Below are 15,913 nucleotides of genomic sequence, written 5' to 3' on the forward strand. Positions count from 1 at the left end.
GCACAGCGCCCTCTCTGTGGCCGACCAGGACAAGGTGCGGAGTGTAGCCGGGCGGAGCAGGGCAGGGGGCATCTCGCTGCATAGCCCAGGAGGAGGGGCTGGGGCGGCTGACACAGGACTGAGGCCACCCCACGACCCCGGGCTGTGGGCTGCAGAGACAGGCCGCTCACATCTTTCAGCTGGGGGAAGATCCTGCGGGGCGAGCTTCCTGATGAGGTGGGGGGCACTGGGGCTGGGCTTTGGCAGACAGGAGAAATTTTGAGTAAAGGAAGAGGAAGGAAGGCAGTCCAGGTTGGGGGAACTAGCTTGAGCAAAGGCCTGGACGGAGGAATCTGGGAGTCAGGTGTGGGGAAAGGTGAAGAGACTGCCTGCTTGGAATGGAAGGGTGCTGGGGGACAGGTCTCTGGGTCACTGTCGGTCTAACAAATCACCCCAGGAGCTAGAGCATGGCCACTGTTACATTCATTGTCTTACACGTCTTACGTGGTGTCTGTCGGTCAGGAATCTGGGAGGAGCTTAGCTGGATGGTCTTGGCTCAGGGTCTCTCATGAGTCGTGGTCAGGTGTCAGCTGGGGCTGCTGTCATCTGAAGGCTTGACTGGGGCTGGAGGATTCTCTTCTGAGATGGAGCACTCACTTACATGGCTGGCTGTTGGTTGGGGGGCCTTTCTAGGGGGCTACTTGGGAGTTCTCACAATGTGATGGCCAGCTCTTCCCAAAAGACCAAAGTAGAAGCCATAGCATCTTTTATGAGGTAGCTGTGGAAATCACAAACCATCACCTCTGCCCTGTTCAAAGGAACAGTACCAGGTGAGGCTGTGAATCCCGCGAGGTAAGACTGCCCCGGCCATCCTGGAGGCTGCCTGCCATAATCACCTCCAGGAGAGTCCCTTCAGGTCACATGTGGTTGTTTAGTGATTAAAGAAATAACCTTTGAGGGACCTCCCTGGTGGTTGGATCCCGAGGTTAAGGCTCCATGCTTCCACTGCAGGGGACACAGGTTCCACCCCTGGTTGGGGAACCAAGAGCCCACATGCTGTGGGGTGCAGCCGTAAAAGTAAAAAACAAAACCAAAACACAGCCAAAAAGTTAAAAAAAAAAAGAAGAAAGAAAAGGAAGAAATAACATTTGAGCACTTCCTAGTGCTTCTCTTGCACCAGGGGGCCCCTTTGGGACACGGTGGGGGCTTCCCCTCAAGCTGCTGGTCTGCTGGGGGCCGGATGGGCATGTAATCAACGATTCTACAAGTAGTAGAGGAAAGCCTCGGATATTCCGAGCAGAGTCTTGGTGGATTCAGGAAAGGCTCCCTGGGGGAAGGGACTTAGCAAATGGAGACCTGAGAAAGCCCCGTTCTGGGACGGGGGGCAGGAAAACGCATGTGCCAGCCAAAGTGTGTGGGGCACTTGTTTTGTGCTGGGCAGTGTCTGAACCACCCTGTCTGCCGGGTCCTGTGTCCCCATTTGACAGCTGCAGAAACTGAGGCATAGGCACTCAGGCAGAGTCACGTGACTGGCAGAGCCAGGCTGTAGAACTTGGTAATTTGGTATCAGAGCCCATGCTCCGAACCATCTGTTGGCAGACTTTCTGTGAAGAGGGTGGAATCTTCAGGTTTTATGGGCATGTGGTCTTTGTCACAACTACCCTGCTACAAAGCAGCTGTAGACTCACCAGGTGAGGCTGTGCTCTGTTAAGTTTGATTCACAAAAACAGGTCACAGAGTGGATTTGGCGCACAGGCTGTAGTTGCTGACTCTTAACCACTCTTAACCACTGTGCCTGACTGTCTTTTGGGTCCATGAGAAGGGCTTGTGCAAAGGGCCTGGGGTGAGAGAAAGACAGGGCAGCTGGGAAACTACACGCAGAGTGGCTGGGTCCAGATTGTGAGGGGGAAGTCATGGGACCAGGGAGGTGCACAGGGTAGACCACCAGGGGCCTGGAAGACCCACTGCAGGCCTGGACTTTGTCCTGAGGGCACGGGGGGATCTTGGGAGGGTTCTGAGCAAGGTGGCGGGCAGTTCTGTTTGCTTTAGCAGATCCCTCTGTTGCATGTGAAGGCTGGATGGGAGGGGTGAGACCAGAGACCAGGGAGGAAGCTGGAGCGGGATCTGGGTGGGAAAGAATAGGCATGGACCTAGGCAGGGGCTGTGGCTTTGGGATATTCAAGGGGATCGGCTGTGGCTGGATGGGTGAGGAGAGATGAACACCCAAAATGGCCCAGGTTCTGTCCCCAGTGATGCAGTAGATGAGGAGATGGGGGCCCAAGGAGGAAAGGGTTTGGTAGAAGGTGCTTAGGCTGTTTGAGACGTATGACTGAGGTCCCATGGGAGATCCACGAGGCCCCCAGACACAGGGGTCAGTGAGTGCCATGTTAGTTGTGCAAAGAGCCTGGGTGGGGTAGGACAAAGACAAGGCCCCAAGGCCACCTCTTTACCGCCCCCCAGGTATTCGACGTGGCCCCCCCTGGAGTCCGGAAATGCATCCTCTCCACCAACATCGCTGAGACCTCAGTCACCATTGACGGGATCCGCTTCGTGGTGGATTCTGGTAAGGGTGCCCCCTGGCTTCCCCCAGGACCTGGCGAGGTGTGGGGTTGGAGATGTGCGTGTGTAGTGAGGGAGCTCACACAGAGGCAGGGAGGTTGGTAGTGTTTGGGGCTGTGGAGAGTGGTGGCATCTTAGTCTCGTTCAGGCCGTCCAAGCTTGCCCCTACCTCAGGGCCTTTGCACTTACTGTTGTCTCTGCTGAGAGCTGTCTTTCCCCCAGATATCCACACGGCTCACTCCCTCACCTCATTTCAGGACCTGTGCAAATGTCTCCCCAGTAGAGAAGCCCACCTTGTCCACGTTATCTAAGTGATCTCCTTTCACTGTCACCTCCCTCATGAGGCTTTATTTTTCTTCATAGTGTGGGGCATTTTATTTTATATCCCAGCTAGACTCTTTTCTGAAAAGTTAGCATAGCTTAGTGGTGAGGAACCAGCCTGGCCAGGTACCTTGCTGGCTGTGTGACCAAGGTCTGACAATCTCAGTGGGTCATTTTGTTCACTTGTAAATAATAATAATAAATAATAAAGTAATAATAGCACCTCCTTCAGGTTGTGAGGATTAGAAGACTTAATACGCTTGGGGGCTGAGGCCAGTACCTGGCACAGGGTGAACAAATGCTCAGTAAATGTTAGCAGTTACCTTACTGTATTGAATCTGGTACCATTGATGAGAAAAGGAAATGGCAAACCACTCTAGTATCCTTGCCTGGAAAATCCTATAGATAGGACCCTGGTGGGCTTCAGTCCATGGGGTTGCAAAGAATTGGGCTTGAGTAGCGACTAACACACACATAATTTTATGTACTGTTAGAAAATGCTGTCTGTTAATCAATGACATGTCACTAATTTTAAGGTGCATTCCATTTTGAGAGACAAAAAAGTATGAAAAAAGCGTGGTCTTGAACTGAAGAAATCTGGTGTTTTGTTCAGCCCCGTGAATGAAGGGACTTTGTTTTGTTCACAGCTGTGTCCCTACTTCATAGTCCAGTGCCTGGCACCTGTGTGTGTGTGCTTAGTCGCTCAGTCGTGTCTGACTCTTTGCAACCGCTTGGACTGTAGCCCTCCAGGCTCCTCTGTTCATGGGGATTCTCCAGGCAAGAATATTGGAGTGGGTTGCCATGCCCTCCTCCAGGGGATCTTCCCAACCCAGGTCTCCTGCATTGCAGGTGGATTCTTTACCATCTAAGCCATCAGGGAAGCCTGGCACCTAGTAGGTATTAATAAAATTTGTTGGACGACTGAATCTCTGAATAAAGAAAGGCATGAAGAAGTAAATGAAAAGATGCATGAATGAAGAAACTGAAGAATACATTAACAGAATGGTAGAGTGGGGCCCAAACTAAGCCCTGGGATAGTGTTACTAGAAGAGTCCTAAGTGAGGTGTTGGTCGAGGCCCAGGCACGTGGAGGGCCCACATGGGTCCTGCACACACCTTCCCTTCCCTTCCTGCTCCCCTTCTGCCCGCCCAGGGAAGGTGAAGGAGATGAGCTACGACCCACAGGCCAAACTGCAGCGGCTGCAGGAGTTCTGGATCAGTCAGGCCAGTGCCGAGCAGCGTAAGGGCCGGGCGGGCCGCACGGGCCCCGGCGTCTGCTTCCGCCTCTATGCTGAATCAGACTATGATGCCTTCGCCCCCTACCCGATCCCGGAGATTCGGAGGGTCGCCCTGGATGCATTGGTGCTTCAGGTAATGCAGGGGTGGAGAGGAGGCTGAATCCTGAGTGCTGGTGCCAGAGAGGAATCCAGGAGATATTTAGACAGGGTTTCAGGGTCAGGAAGGGGAGGGTGGGCCACGCCACAGAGGGGAACTCATTCCTTCCAAATGTCAGATCCCATGATGGGGTGGGAACTGTTCCCCCCAGTCCACAGGGTCATGGGAAGAAACCGGTGACTCAAGCAGAATGTTTTCAGCTGTAACAGAAAACCCACGAGGAAGTGGCTTTTTACTTTTTTTTAGGAAGTGGTTTTTAAAACTGGGGTTTCTCAATATGCTTTATGTCATGGCTTGTATCTCAGTAGTTAGTTTTGCTTAGACTAGGCTGCTGTGATGAATAGACCCACTTACATAACAGCCAACACAGCAGAATGTCAGTCCTTGGATTGGTTTCCTTTATTCCTATTAATAAAGGAATATTATTAAATATTATTATTAAATAAAGCAGTTTCCATTATTCAGAGGTGTTTAGTCACTAAGTCATGTCTGACTCTTGCTACCCTGTGGACTGTAGCCTGCCAGGCTCCTCTGTCCATGGGATTTCTGAGGCAAGAATACTGGAGAGGGTTCCCACTTCCTTCTCCAGGGGATCTTCCCAACCCAGGGATTGAACCTGCGTCTCCTACACTGGCAGGTGGATTCTTTACAGCTGAGCCACTGGGGAAACCCTTATTCAGAAACCCAGGCCTTTTCCCTCTTGTGGCTCCATCATCCCTCCAGGGCCTTCATCATTTGTATCAGGCTGTGAGGGGGACAGAGCGTGGGACTTGGGTTTGGGAGGGTGAGGGTGGGTCCGCAAGTGATGTGCCTCCCTTCCACTCACCCCGGTGAGAACTCACGGCCCTGTCTCACTGCAGGGGAGGCTGGGAAGTGTAGTCCTGTGCTCAGGAAGAAGCAGAGAAGGACAGTGGGCGGCATGTGCCATGGGCTCAAGTGACTTGAACCAGCCCCCTTCCTAAGGGTGATGCACACTGATGGGTCTGTATTTGTTTGATTTCCTTTGGAAAAAGTGCCAGTTCTGACCCACTTCTTGGAGTTCCTGACTCATATAACCTGCTGTTTGAAAAATATTGGCTTGAACAAAATTTCACATAATGAGAAGTCTTGAGATAAGGAGGTTACAGCCTTGGTTGTTTAAATAGATTGGTGATGTCATGCAGGACCAGGTTTTATTTTTTAAATTTATGTATTTATTTATAATTTTTATTTTGGGGCTGTGCCTCGTGGCATGTGGAGTCTTAGCTCCCCAACCAGGGAGTGGACTTGTACCCCCTGCAATGGAGGCTTCCCTGGTGGCTCAGTTGGTAAAGAACCCACCTGCAATGCAGGAGACCCTGGTTCGATTCCTGGGCCAGGAAGATCCCCTAGAGAAGGGATAGCCTACTCATTCCAGTATTTTTTGGCTTCCCTGGTGGCTGAGACAGTAAAGAATCCACCTGCAGTGCAGGACACCTGAGTTTGATCCCTGGGTTTTGAAGGTCCCCTGGAGGAGAGCATGGCAACCCACTCCAGTATTCTTGCCTGGAGAATCCTCATGGACAGAGGAGCCTGGCGGGCTACAGTCCATGGGTTCACAAAAAGTCGGACATGGCTGAGCGACTAAGCGCAGCACAGCCCCTGCAGTGGAAGCTCAGAGCCTTAACCACTGGACCACCAGGGTTTTTTCTAGCTTTCCAACCTCAGCTTAGCAGCAGCTCTCCTAATAACAGTGATGATGATGATGACCATGATAGAAAATAATTTCACCTCGTATTTCTCATGTGCTGGGCTCTGTTCTAAGTCATATATATAACTGTTTTGATCGTCACACAACCTCTGTGTAGTAAGTAAGCTTCTTCCAATTTATAGATGAGAAAAAGGATGCACAGAGAGGTAAGATACCTTGATCCGTGTGGCACTCCTGGCAAGGGGCAGAGCCTGGACTCATCTGAGGCTCTCAGGCTCCAGAGCCTGCCTCATGAATGCACCTTCACTTTGGTAGCCACAGGTGGCACCTCCTCCTCCTTTACCTGTTTGGCAGCAGAAGCAATGAACTGCCCTTCTTTGTGGGTCTCATTTTTTTTTAAATAATTTTATTTTTATTTTTGGCTGTGCCAGGTCTTTGTTGCGGCATGAGCTTTTCTCTCGTTGTGGTGCTGGGGCTTCTTGCAGTGGCTTCTCTCATTGCAGAGCAAGGGCTGTAGGGCTCTCGGCGTCAGTAGTTGGGGCTCCCGGGCTCTAGAGCGCAGGCTCAGTCGTCGTGGCTTAGTTGCCCTGGGGCAGGTGGGATCTTCCCGGACCAGGGATCGAGCCAGTGTCTCCTGCATTGGCAGTCAGGTTCTTTACCACTGAGCCACTAGGGAGGCCCCTGTGGGTCTTGTTTTTTTAAGGCCATGGGAACTTTTCCAGACACCCTGGCCGGTCTCCCATCCTGCCTTGTTGGTGGAACTGGGTCAGGTGTCCACTCTGTGACCTGTAATTGATCTGTAATTGTCCAGGAGGAAGGGAGGGCATTGCCTGACTGGATCAGAGCAATGATTTGCAGTCCCAGTTACATGTTGGAATCACTGGAGTGCCTAAAAAGTCAAAATCATCCGTGCTTTATCCCCCCACCCAGACCTCCTAATTTGAAGGTCTTTTGACAAGTGTCAGTGGTCTGCCAGACAGCACCAGGGCTCGGTAACCAGGGAGGACGGTGGGATGGCTGGTTGAGGGCTGGATGGCCTGCAACTTCTGGTGGCCTCCAGATCAGGGCCAGGGGAGAAGTCACTTCACCCAGAGACTTTGGCTGAGCCCCCAGCTCTCTGAGCTTTGTCCTTTCTCAGAGTCATGTGAGCCACCATGCCAGCCTTACCTTCATCCCCTCACCAGAGGGGTGCTGTTTCCCCTGAGCCGGGCCAGGTCTGGTGATGGGTACACATTTCACCTCTTCCTCCCCACGAGCCCCTCTGTGCCACTGAACTAATCAGGATGCTCTTGTTGAAAGCGAAAGAAACCCGACTGAAGCTGTTGTATTCAAAATAGGGGATTTTATGGATTTGTGAGTCCATGTTGGGGGAGGTGGGGCTTAGGAAAAATAAAGGGTTTCTCCGTCTGCTGTGGATTGGCTGATATCCAGGCAGTGGGAAGAACAACCTCAGCTGCTCTGGGCTTCCACCCTGGCCCCTCAGAACCAGAATGGGTGCAGGAGCTCCTCTCTCAGCTCCAGGTTGCAAAGTCCCAGGGAAGGATTCTGATTGGCCCAGCTCAGGTCACATGCTCAGCCCTTTGTCAGTTGCTGTGACCAGGGGCTGAGAAACCTCAAGTGGTCCAGCTTAGATCGTGTGCTTGTTCTGTGGCCAGGGTCTGGGAGAAGAGCTGCTTGGTGGACACACAGATAATGGCCCGCCTTGTCCACTTCTATACAATGGGCCTCGACATTGGATGTATTTTTACAATTTATTTATTTATTTTTAATTGGAGGATGATTGCTTCACAATATTGTGTTGATTTCTGCCATATGCCAACATGAATCAGCCCTAGGTATACGTATGTCCCCTCCCTCTGGGCGTTTTAAAGTGTCACAGGTTTGTGATCCCCGAGTCCCCCAGTGTTCCCCAGTGGCTCCTGTGTTCCCCATTCCTGAGGGGGGGGTTGACTGTCATTCCAGATGAAGAGCATGAGTGTGGGGGACCCCCGAACCTTCCCGTTCATCGAGCCCCCACCACCAACCAGCTTGGAGACAGCCATCCTCTACCTCCGGGACCAGGGTGCGCTGGACAGCTCAGAGGCCCTCACCCCCATTGGGTCCCTGCTGGCGCAGCTGCCAGTGGACGTCGTGATTGGTGAGGACCACCGCCACCCTGGGGGTGATCACTGAGGATCCTGAAAATGGGTGTGGGACGATGCTCACTCTCTGAGTTACCTGGAGGCAAGGGTGTTCTGTCTCTAGGCCCTGTCCACTCATTCACAAGTCCTCTGTGCCACACACAGTTCTAGCACCAGGGTTACAGCAGTAAACAAAACAGATGCTTCTTTCCTGTGCCCAGCCCAGCCCCAGCGTCACCCTGGTACCCGCTTTCCTGTGGTTATAAGGATGTCAAAACTGCCAGCCTCTTCCTCTTACTCATCCCTGAGTCATCCCAGCCCCTCCCAAGGAGCTTGCTAACCGAGGCATATTCATCTTCATCTTGCCCAATTCTCCTGATTCAGGACATTCTGTATCTACCAATTAACTATCTACGGCCCAGAGAATAGTCCCAGCTGAGCTTTGCCACCTGGGGCATCATTTCCCAAGCGTGGTGCTCAAGGGAGCTTGCTGCCCTTGTCAACGTTAAAGTCCCCATCATTGTGACATGCTAGAGCAGCTATGAGCAGCAGGCTGGGTACCCTGAGGGCCACCTACAGCCGTGGAAGTGGTTATTTCTGTTTGTGTTAGAAGAGGACAGGGCTAGTGCAGAGAGAATCGCCTCTGAGAAAGAACGTTCTGTGAGCCTTTACTGTATGCCAGTGTGGAAGACTCTGTGGCCCTTATTTCATCTTCATTTGGTGAGGGTAGGACCTCCAGGCGTCCTATTGTACAGATGAGGAAAACAAGGCTCAGAGAAAGCGCATCACTAGCTCGCCAGGGAGGCACGCCCCAGCCAGGCTGGCACCGTCGGTCCCCGGGCCCTGCAGGGCAGGAGGCACAGATGACGCGGTGCTGGGCCCAGGTGGCTCATCACTGGTCTTCCTCCGTGCCAGTAAGCGCCCAGTGCTTCACAGGTGAAACAGTTCATGCTCATAGCACGTAGACACTGCTGTTAGCCCATTTCACAGATGGAAAAACAGAGGCACCGAGAGATGGAGGGACTTGCCTTAGGTGACAGAGCTAAGAGTTCTGGGACAGCCTTGTTTTTCTGCCCATCTTTATCTTACGAGGCTAGCTGTGTAACAGGAACTTTCTGGAAAGGTGGGCAGGGGAACAGTGAGGATGAGTCAGGTCACTGAGCTCTTGGAAGGTGGAAACACTCTTTCGTCACACTGGGAGCTGATTCTGGGTGTGATTCTGGCTCCCGAGGCCCTCTGGGAGTGAGGTGGAGGGTGGGTCAGGGGTCCCTGAGGAGTGGGGAATGCCGTCGGGCGCCCAGGAGGCTCAGCGCTGGTCCACCCCCAGGAAAGATGCTGATCCTGGGCTCCATATTCCACCTGGCTGAGCCCGTGCTCACCATCGCCGCCGCCCTCAGCGTCCAGACGCCCTTCACCCGCAGCGCCCAGAGCAACCCCGAGTGCGCGGCGACGCGGCGGCCCCTGGAGAGTGACCAGGGTGACCCCTTCACACTCTTGAACGTCTTTAATACCTGGGTGCAGGTGAGCTCGGCAGCGCCCTTCCTCTGCCCCAGCCGCCTGGCTGTCGTTCTCACGGAGTCCGGGCTTTGCACCCCACCTCCACCCCAGGGAGGACCCCTGAGGCTACCGCGGACGGGGCCTGTCTGGGGAGAATCTCGAATCCACTTTTCATGGGACGAGCACATGCTGAGGGGAGCCTGGGGTCTCTAAGCACTGACTAAAGCCAGCACTGTCTGGCTTTTCAGATGCCTTAGGGGGTATCTGTGTGTTGAACACATGTTCCCTGACCAGGCCTGGTCCTGTCCTGAGCTGTGCTAGGGACCCGGTGATGACTAAACTTACCTGGCCCTGCCCTCCTGGACTCCCAGTCCAGCACAGAGAGGCAGATTGTCCCTGGTCAGTGACCACCCAGAATGGGCTGCAGTGGGGAGTCCAGGGGCCTCTGAGAGCCCCAGAGGGCTGTCTGACCCTGTGTAGTCTGGGAGGACTTCCTGTAGGAGGAGGCATTGGGCTGAGAAGAAGGAGAGCAGGTGTCGCTGAGGGAGGGCTCCCGCCAGCCTCACATCTTTCCAGTGGCTGGTGTTGCGGCTTGTCTGGGTGGTGGGTCGGCACCCCCCACCCCTTTCCTCAGCTGGTCAGGCCCTGACCTCCTGGGGTCTGGACCTCCACTCAGGTGAAATCTGAACGGGGCAGAAACTCACGCAAGTGGTGCCGCCACCGGGGCATCGAGGAGCACCGGCTATACGAGATGGCCAACCTGCGGCGCCAGTTCAAGGTGAGGTCTGGGAGAAGGGGTGGGGGCTGGCCCCCCGGGGAAGGCAGCCAGGAACAGACTTGGGACATGGGTGTGGGAGGAGGTAGAGGGAGAGTATGCGTGAACACTCTCCACAGCGTGGCATCTCTTCTTCTCTGACAGCATCGTCAGATCCCCTCCCCACACCCACCTCCCCCACCATCACATGGCTAGTGTGGGGTAGGGCCAGGGCAAAGAGGTGAAAATCGAGGAGGGCTTCCTGGAGGGGTGGACAAGGTCTGCCGTCACGAGTCACATCCTCACAAAAACCCTTGTTCTCAAGCTGGGGTGCTGAGGTGGCCACGCAGGCCGCGTGCTGGGAGGTGTGGAGCACGGGCTCTAGGGTGGGTGGGCTTTCGGGTGGGTGGGCTTCCCTAGTGGTGTTTGGAGGCACCATCAGGAGCGGGACACCTCAGCACTGAGTCTGAGCTCTGCCGCTTGCTAGCAGTTCAACCACGGGCAAGTTACTGGGCCTCTCAGGGCCTCAGCTTCTCCCTCAGAAAATGGGGAAGCAAAAAATAGCCCTACCTCCAGCATTCCTGTGAGGACTAAATGAGTTAAAACGTTGCAGATTTTCTTTATGTCTACTTTATTCATTTATTTGGGCTGTGCTGGGTCTTCCTTGCTGAGTGCGGGCTTTCTCTAGTTGCTGCGAGCGGGGCTGCTCTCTAGTTGCGGTGCTCGGGCCTCTCACTGCCGTGGCTTCACTTGTGGAGCACAGGCTCTCGGGTGGGTGGGCTTCAGGAGCTGTGGCGCTGGACTTAGTTACTCTGCAGCGTGTGGGATCTTCCCGGACCAGGGAGCGAGCTGATGTACCCTGCGTTGCTCCGTGGATTTGTAACCACTGGACCACCAGGGAGGCCCTGCAATTTTTGTTGTTATTATTAAGATGCGGTTCTGCAGGTGGTTTGTGTCCTTAATATTCCATGGGCATCTTTCCCTTCGAGCACAAAAAAGCTCTGGTACTGGCGAATTCTAGCCCCCTGTTGTGTGGCATGCCACGGAATGAAAATAAAACAGCCTCTGAGGTAGCCGTTCCCCTTGGCTGCAGACCTCAGTGCGCAGTCACCACCAAGGCCTCCCGTGCGTTAATGGGTCCCCACGTTCACACATCCCCTTCGTACTTGACATCATCTCTTAACGTCTCTGACTTTCTAAAGAGTGGTGGTTCAACCTTTGTTGGGCCCCAGATGCTGAGGAACAGGTAAGTGGGGGTGCTTTTCCTTCTCTCACTCTCTGTGTCCCATCAGATATCCTGTCTCTTCTCATTGGTTGGGGCTCAATGGGAAACAGAGGGTCAATCCAGTAGGGTCCCTGGGAGGCTGTTTCTGGAGGCGTGGGCAGGAGGTCTGTCAGGGGCGTTGGAATCACGGGGAGGGTCCATGATTTCTAGATTCCACACCCCACTGCCCCCCACCCCCACCTCGGAGATTCTGATTCAGTCATTCTGGGTGGGGCGCAGGTCTTGGCATTTCTTTTTTTAAGTAATTGTATTTATTTATTTATTTTTGACTGTGCAGGGTCTTCGTTGCTGCGTGGGCTTTTCTCCAGTTGTGGCGAGTGGGGGCTGCTCTCTAGTTGCGGCGCGCAGACCTCTCATTGTAGTGGCTTCTCTTGCTGCAGAGCACGGGATCTAGGGTGTATGGGCTCAGTAACTGAGGCTCTCGGGCTCTAGAGCGCAGGCTCAGTAGTTGTGGTGCAGAGGCTTGCTCCGAGGCATGTGGGACCTTCCCAGACCAGGGATCGAACCTGAGTCTCTTGTTTTGGCAGCCGGGTTCTTTGCCACTGAGCCACCAGGGAAGCCCCAGTATTTGTGACAACTTTCCAGATGATCCCAGATGCTGCTGCTGCTACTGGCCAAAGTACCACACTCCGAGAAGCATTTTAGTGTAGGAACCTCATGGGGCTGGTGCAGGCCTGGAGGGGCAGGTGGGCATGTAACCAGAGCCCGGGGACAGCTGGGTGGAGAGGGTGTGTGACCTGAGCCCCCAGGGAGGACCCTGAATGGTAATGGTCACCCAGCCTGGCCTCCTCCCTCCTGTCCCTCGGCCTGGGTGTTCCGTTGGCCAGCAACGAAGACAGTTCTCTTTTCTAGAACAGTTACGTGCCCAGCACCATGTAAAGAGTTGTTGTCTTTGGTTCCCTGACCAGGGATTGCATTTGGGCCCTGGCAGTGAAAGTGCCAAGTCCTAGGACCACCAAGGAATTCCCAGAGAGTGGTTCTCATATAGCCCCTTTCAGCCCCAGCTAGGAGTTCCCAGGAGGGTCCCCGTTTGTCATTTGAGGACAGTGGGGGCTCTAAGGGTGAGGCCAGCCAGCTGCAGGCCCCCAACAGGAAAGTGCATCTGGGCCCAGAGTGCACCTGACCATGTCCCTCACTCGGGCTCCATCTGCCCCCAGGAGCTGTTGGAGGACCATGGGCTGCTGGCCGGGGCCCAGGCCCCACAGCCGGGAGACAGCTATAGTCGGCTGCAGCAGCGGCGGGAGCGCCAGGCGCTCTACCAGCTGAAGCGCCGGCACGAGGAGGGCGTGGGGCGCAAGCGCAAAGTGCTGCGAGTCCAGGACGACCAGGACGGCTGGTCCAGCGACGAGGACCGGGGCGGCTCAGCCTCCCGGGGGGCCGGCGACAGCGTGGACATCCAGGTAGGGCGCCATGGGGCAGTCTGGGGCCTGGGGCGGTGGGGATGGTGTTTATCAGAGCGGGGACTCCTCATCTCAGGAGGTAGGTTTCCGTGGACAGGTGTCTATCGGACCACTGGGATCCCCAGATTCCAGTACCAGCCCCTTGGGCAGTGGGGAGGGCCTCAGGAACCCACTTCCCCCTGTGTTCCCCCTAGGACGTGAAGTTTAAGCTCCGGCACAATCTGGAGCAGCTGCACGCGGCCGCCAGCTCAGCCCAGGCCCTGACTCGGGACCAGATGGCCCTGCTCAAGCTGGTGCTCGGCCGGGGCCTCTACCCGCAGCTCGCCGTCCCCGACCCGTTCAACAGCAGCCGGAAGGACTCGGACCAAGTGTGTCTCCTCATCTGTGTCTTGTCATCTGTCATCCCTTCCCAGCGCCTGCTCTGTGCTGGGGTTACAGCAGTGACTGAGGCAGCCCTGGCCCTGTCCTTGTGGGGTGCAGTCTAATGATGGGGGCAGGGGAGAGACTCGTGCCCAGACAGTGACCCAGAGGGGGATGGGGACCCAGGAGCTGAGGGAACAGGGGGACCTGATCAGCATGGGAGGGAATCAGGGAGGGATTCCTGGAGGAGGGAGTTTTGCGTTGAGATGAGGAGGAGGGAACCTGGCAGCAGGAAGAGCAGGTCTGAGCCTCCGTCCCCTGGCATCCGCCTTCTACTCCTCCAGATCTTCCACACCCAGACCAAGCAGGGCGTTGTGCTGCACCCCACCTGCGTCTTCACCAACAGCCCTGAGGTGCTGCACACGCAGGAGCAGGCGGCCAGGGGCAGCGATGGGAGCCGAGGTACCAGGAGCCCAGGCGGGGCTGGGGAGAGGCCTGCCGCTGGAGGTGTGGGGGGCACAGTGATCTTGGGGTGCTGCTTGCCGTCGGGGATTACCCCCTCTCACCTCCCACACTCCGCCTTCCCTGGGGCTGCTGACCTGAGGCTTGCAGGTCCCAAGAGCCACCCCTGGCTGGGTGGCCTTGGGCGCCCACCCCTCTCCCTGCCGAGCCTCGCCCTCCCCATGTGGTGCTGGCTGCCCGGAGCCCATCCCAAGGCCTGAGGTTTGCACCATTAGAGCAGCGCCTTCCAGGAGAGGAGTCAAGGGAGCTCCGTGAACCTCGGGGCTTGGTCCTTCTCAGGGCGGGTGGGCCCCCAGCCCTAGTGTTCAGGCAGCTGCATTCGGTCTACCTTCCAGTGGGATCCAGGCCACAAGGTGGCCTCTGCTGAGGCTGCACTCAGGCCAGGCCGGTCTGCAGGGGGTGCCCTTCCCCGGGTGCAGGCTTCACACCTTCAGCGATGTGTGCTTTGTCTGAGCGCTGAAACACAACTCATCCTTCTCTTGTTTGTAAAGAGAGTAACACACTGCGTTAAAATGGCAAATACTAACCCCACAAGATAAAGTGTATGATTTTAAACACCAAAGATAGAATTTGAAATTTTCTCGCTAATCTTTTTCTTTGTAAAAAAAATGTATTTATTCTTTATGAAGGAGGATTGCTTTACAGTATCATGTTAGTTTCTGCCATACATCGACACGACATTTTTTTTTTAAATGTTTATTTATTTGTTTGACTGCACTGGGTCTTAGTTGAGGCATTCGAACTCTTAGTTGGGCCGTGTGAGATCCATTTCCCTGACCAGGGATCGAACCCGGGCCCCCTGTATTGGGAGCTCAGACTTTTAGCCACTGGACCACCAGGGAAGTCCCTCTAATCTTTAAGTTGTGTAAATTCCTAGTCAATTTATCCTCTTCCTATTACAGTAAGTCACCTGCATATGAACAAGTTCCGTTCCAAGAACATGTTCTTAAGTCCTGTTTGTTTATAGGTCTTAACACAGCTAGGACCCATTTAACACAATCAGTTACGTAGTACTGTAATGGGTTTATAATATGTTCTCATCTTTGAAAGTTTGCAACGTATGTTGCAAATGTTTGTATGTAGGGGACTTACTGTACATTGTTTTTCTTCTTTTTATTTATTTTTGGCTGTGCTGGGTCTTTGTTGCTGCACGGGCTTTTCTCTAGCTGTGGTGCGCAGGCTTCTCGTTGCGGCTCCCAGCCTCTAGAGTACAGGCTCAGCAGTTGTGGTGCATGGGCTTAGTAGCTCTGCGGACACGTGGGATCTTACTGGATCAGAGATCAAACCCATGTCTCCTGCCTTGGTAGGTGGATTGTTTACCCCTGAGCCACCAGAAAATCCCGTTTTTCTCCTTTTTGAAAACATTTGGGAAGTTCCAGGTATCTTTTAAGTAGAGAGACTGTGATGAACCCTCTGTGACCTTACCCAGCTGCAGCTGTCAGGATTTTCCATCCTTGTTTATTCTGTCTCCTTGATTTTTTCCCCTGTCTTTGCTGGAGCATGTTAAAGCAGGTCCCAGACATCTTACCAGTTAGTAATGATAATAAAAATCCTATTCATAAGGACTGTTGTTTTGTATCACCACAGTACTGTCATCCATCAGCCCTAACAAAATTAGCAACAATTCTTAATATCACTGAATAGCCGAAATCACATTCAGCTTGGTGGAGTGTTTAAGAACATGCCACAGACATTTTATCCTTAGGCATGTTCTTTGTGTGGCTATTTGAATGGGGCTTCCCTGGTGGCTCAGATGGTAAAGAATCTACCTACAGTGCAGGAGACCTGGGTTTGATCCCTGGGTCGGGAAGATCCCCTGGAGAAGGGCATGGCTACCCACTCCAGTATTCTTGCCTGGGAAATCCCACAGACAGAGGAGCCTTGCGGGCAGCAGTCCATGGGGTCGCAAAGAGTCAGACACAACTGTAGTGACTAACACTTCACTTCACTTGAATAGTGGGAGGGGGACAGACCGCCCCTGGGGGGATTGACGGGTGTGTGTGGGGGATGGTGGGGTGGGGAGAGGATGCTGAGCTGCCCCCTTGACCCTCTC

The 15,913-nt window shown here is 54.2% G+C and overlaps 1 protein-coding gene across 1 annotated transcript in view; it reads left to right on the forward strand.

Moving 5' to 3' along the window:
* DHX34 (DEAH (Asp-Glu-Ala-His) box polypeptide 34) overlaps window positions 1-15,913 on the forward strand; it is a 27,507-nt gene that overhangs the window by 7,601 nt on the left and 3,993 nt on the right. Inside the window, exons 5-13 of the mRNA XM_010852717.1 lie at window positions 7-34; window positions 2,440-2,542; window positions 4,012-4,229; window positions 7,885-8,059; window positions 9,370-9,563; window positions 10,216-10,317; window positions 12,736-12,978; window positions 13,173-13,346; window positions 13,683-13,806. Of these exons, the coding sequence (XP_010851019.1) occupies window positions 7-34; window positions 2,440-2,542; window positions 4,012-4,229; window positions 7,885-8,059; window positions 9,370-9,563; window positions 10,216-10,317; window positions 12,736-12,978; window positions 13,173-13,346; window positions 13,683-13,806 (1,361 nt within the window). The remainder of the gene's footprint in view (window positions 1-6; window positions 35-2,439; window positions 2,543-4,011; window positions 4,230-7,884; window positions 8,060-9,369; window positions 9,564-10,215; window positions 10,318-12,735; window positions 12,979-13,172; window positions 13,347-13,682; window positions 13,807-15,913) is intronic.

The sequence above is a fragment of the Bison bison genome, unplaced genomic scaffold, assembly GCF_000754665.1.
Source record: "Bison bison bison isolate TAMUID 2011002044 unplaced genomic scaffold, Bison_UMD1.0 scf7180017864313, whole genome shotgun sequence".
NCBI lineage: Eukaryota > Metazoa > Chordata > Mammalia > Artiodactyla > Bovidae > Bison > Bison bison.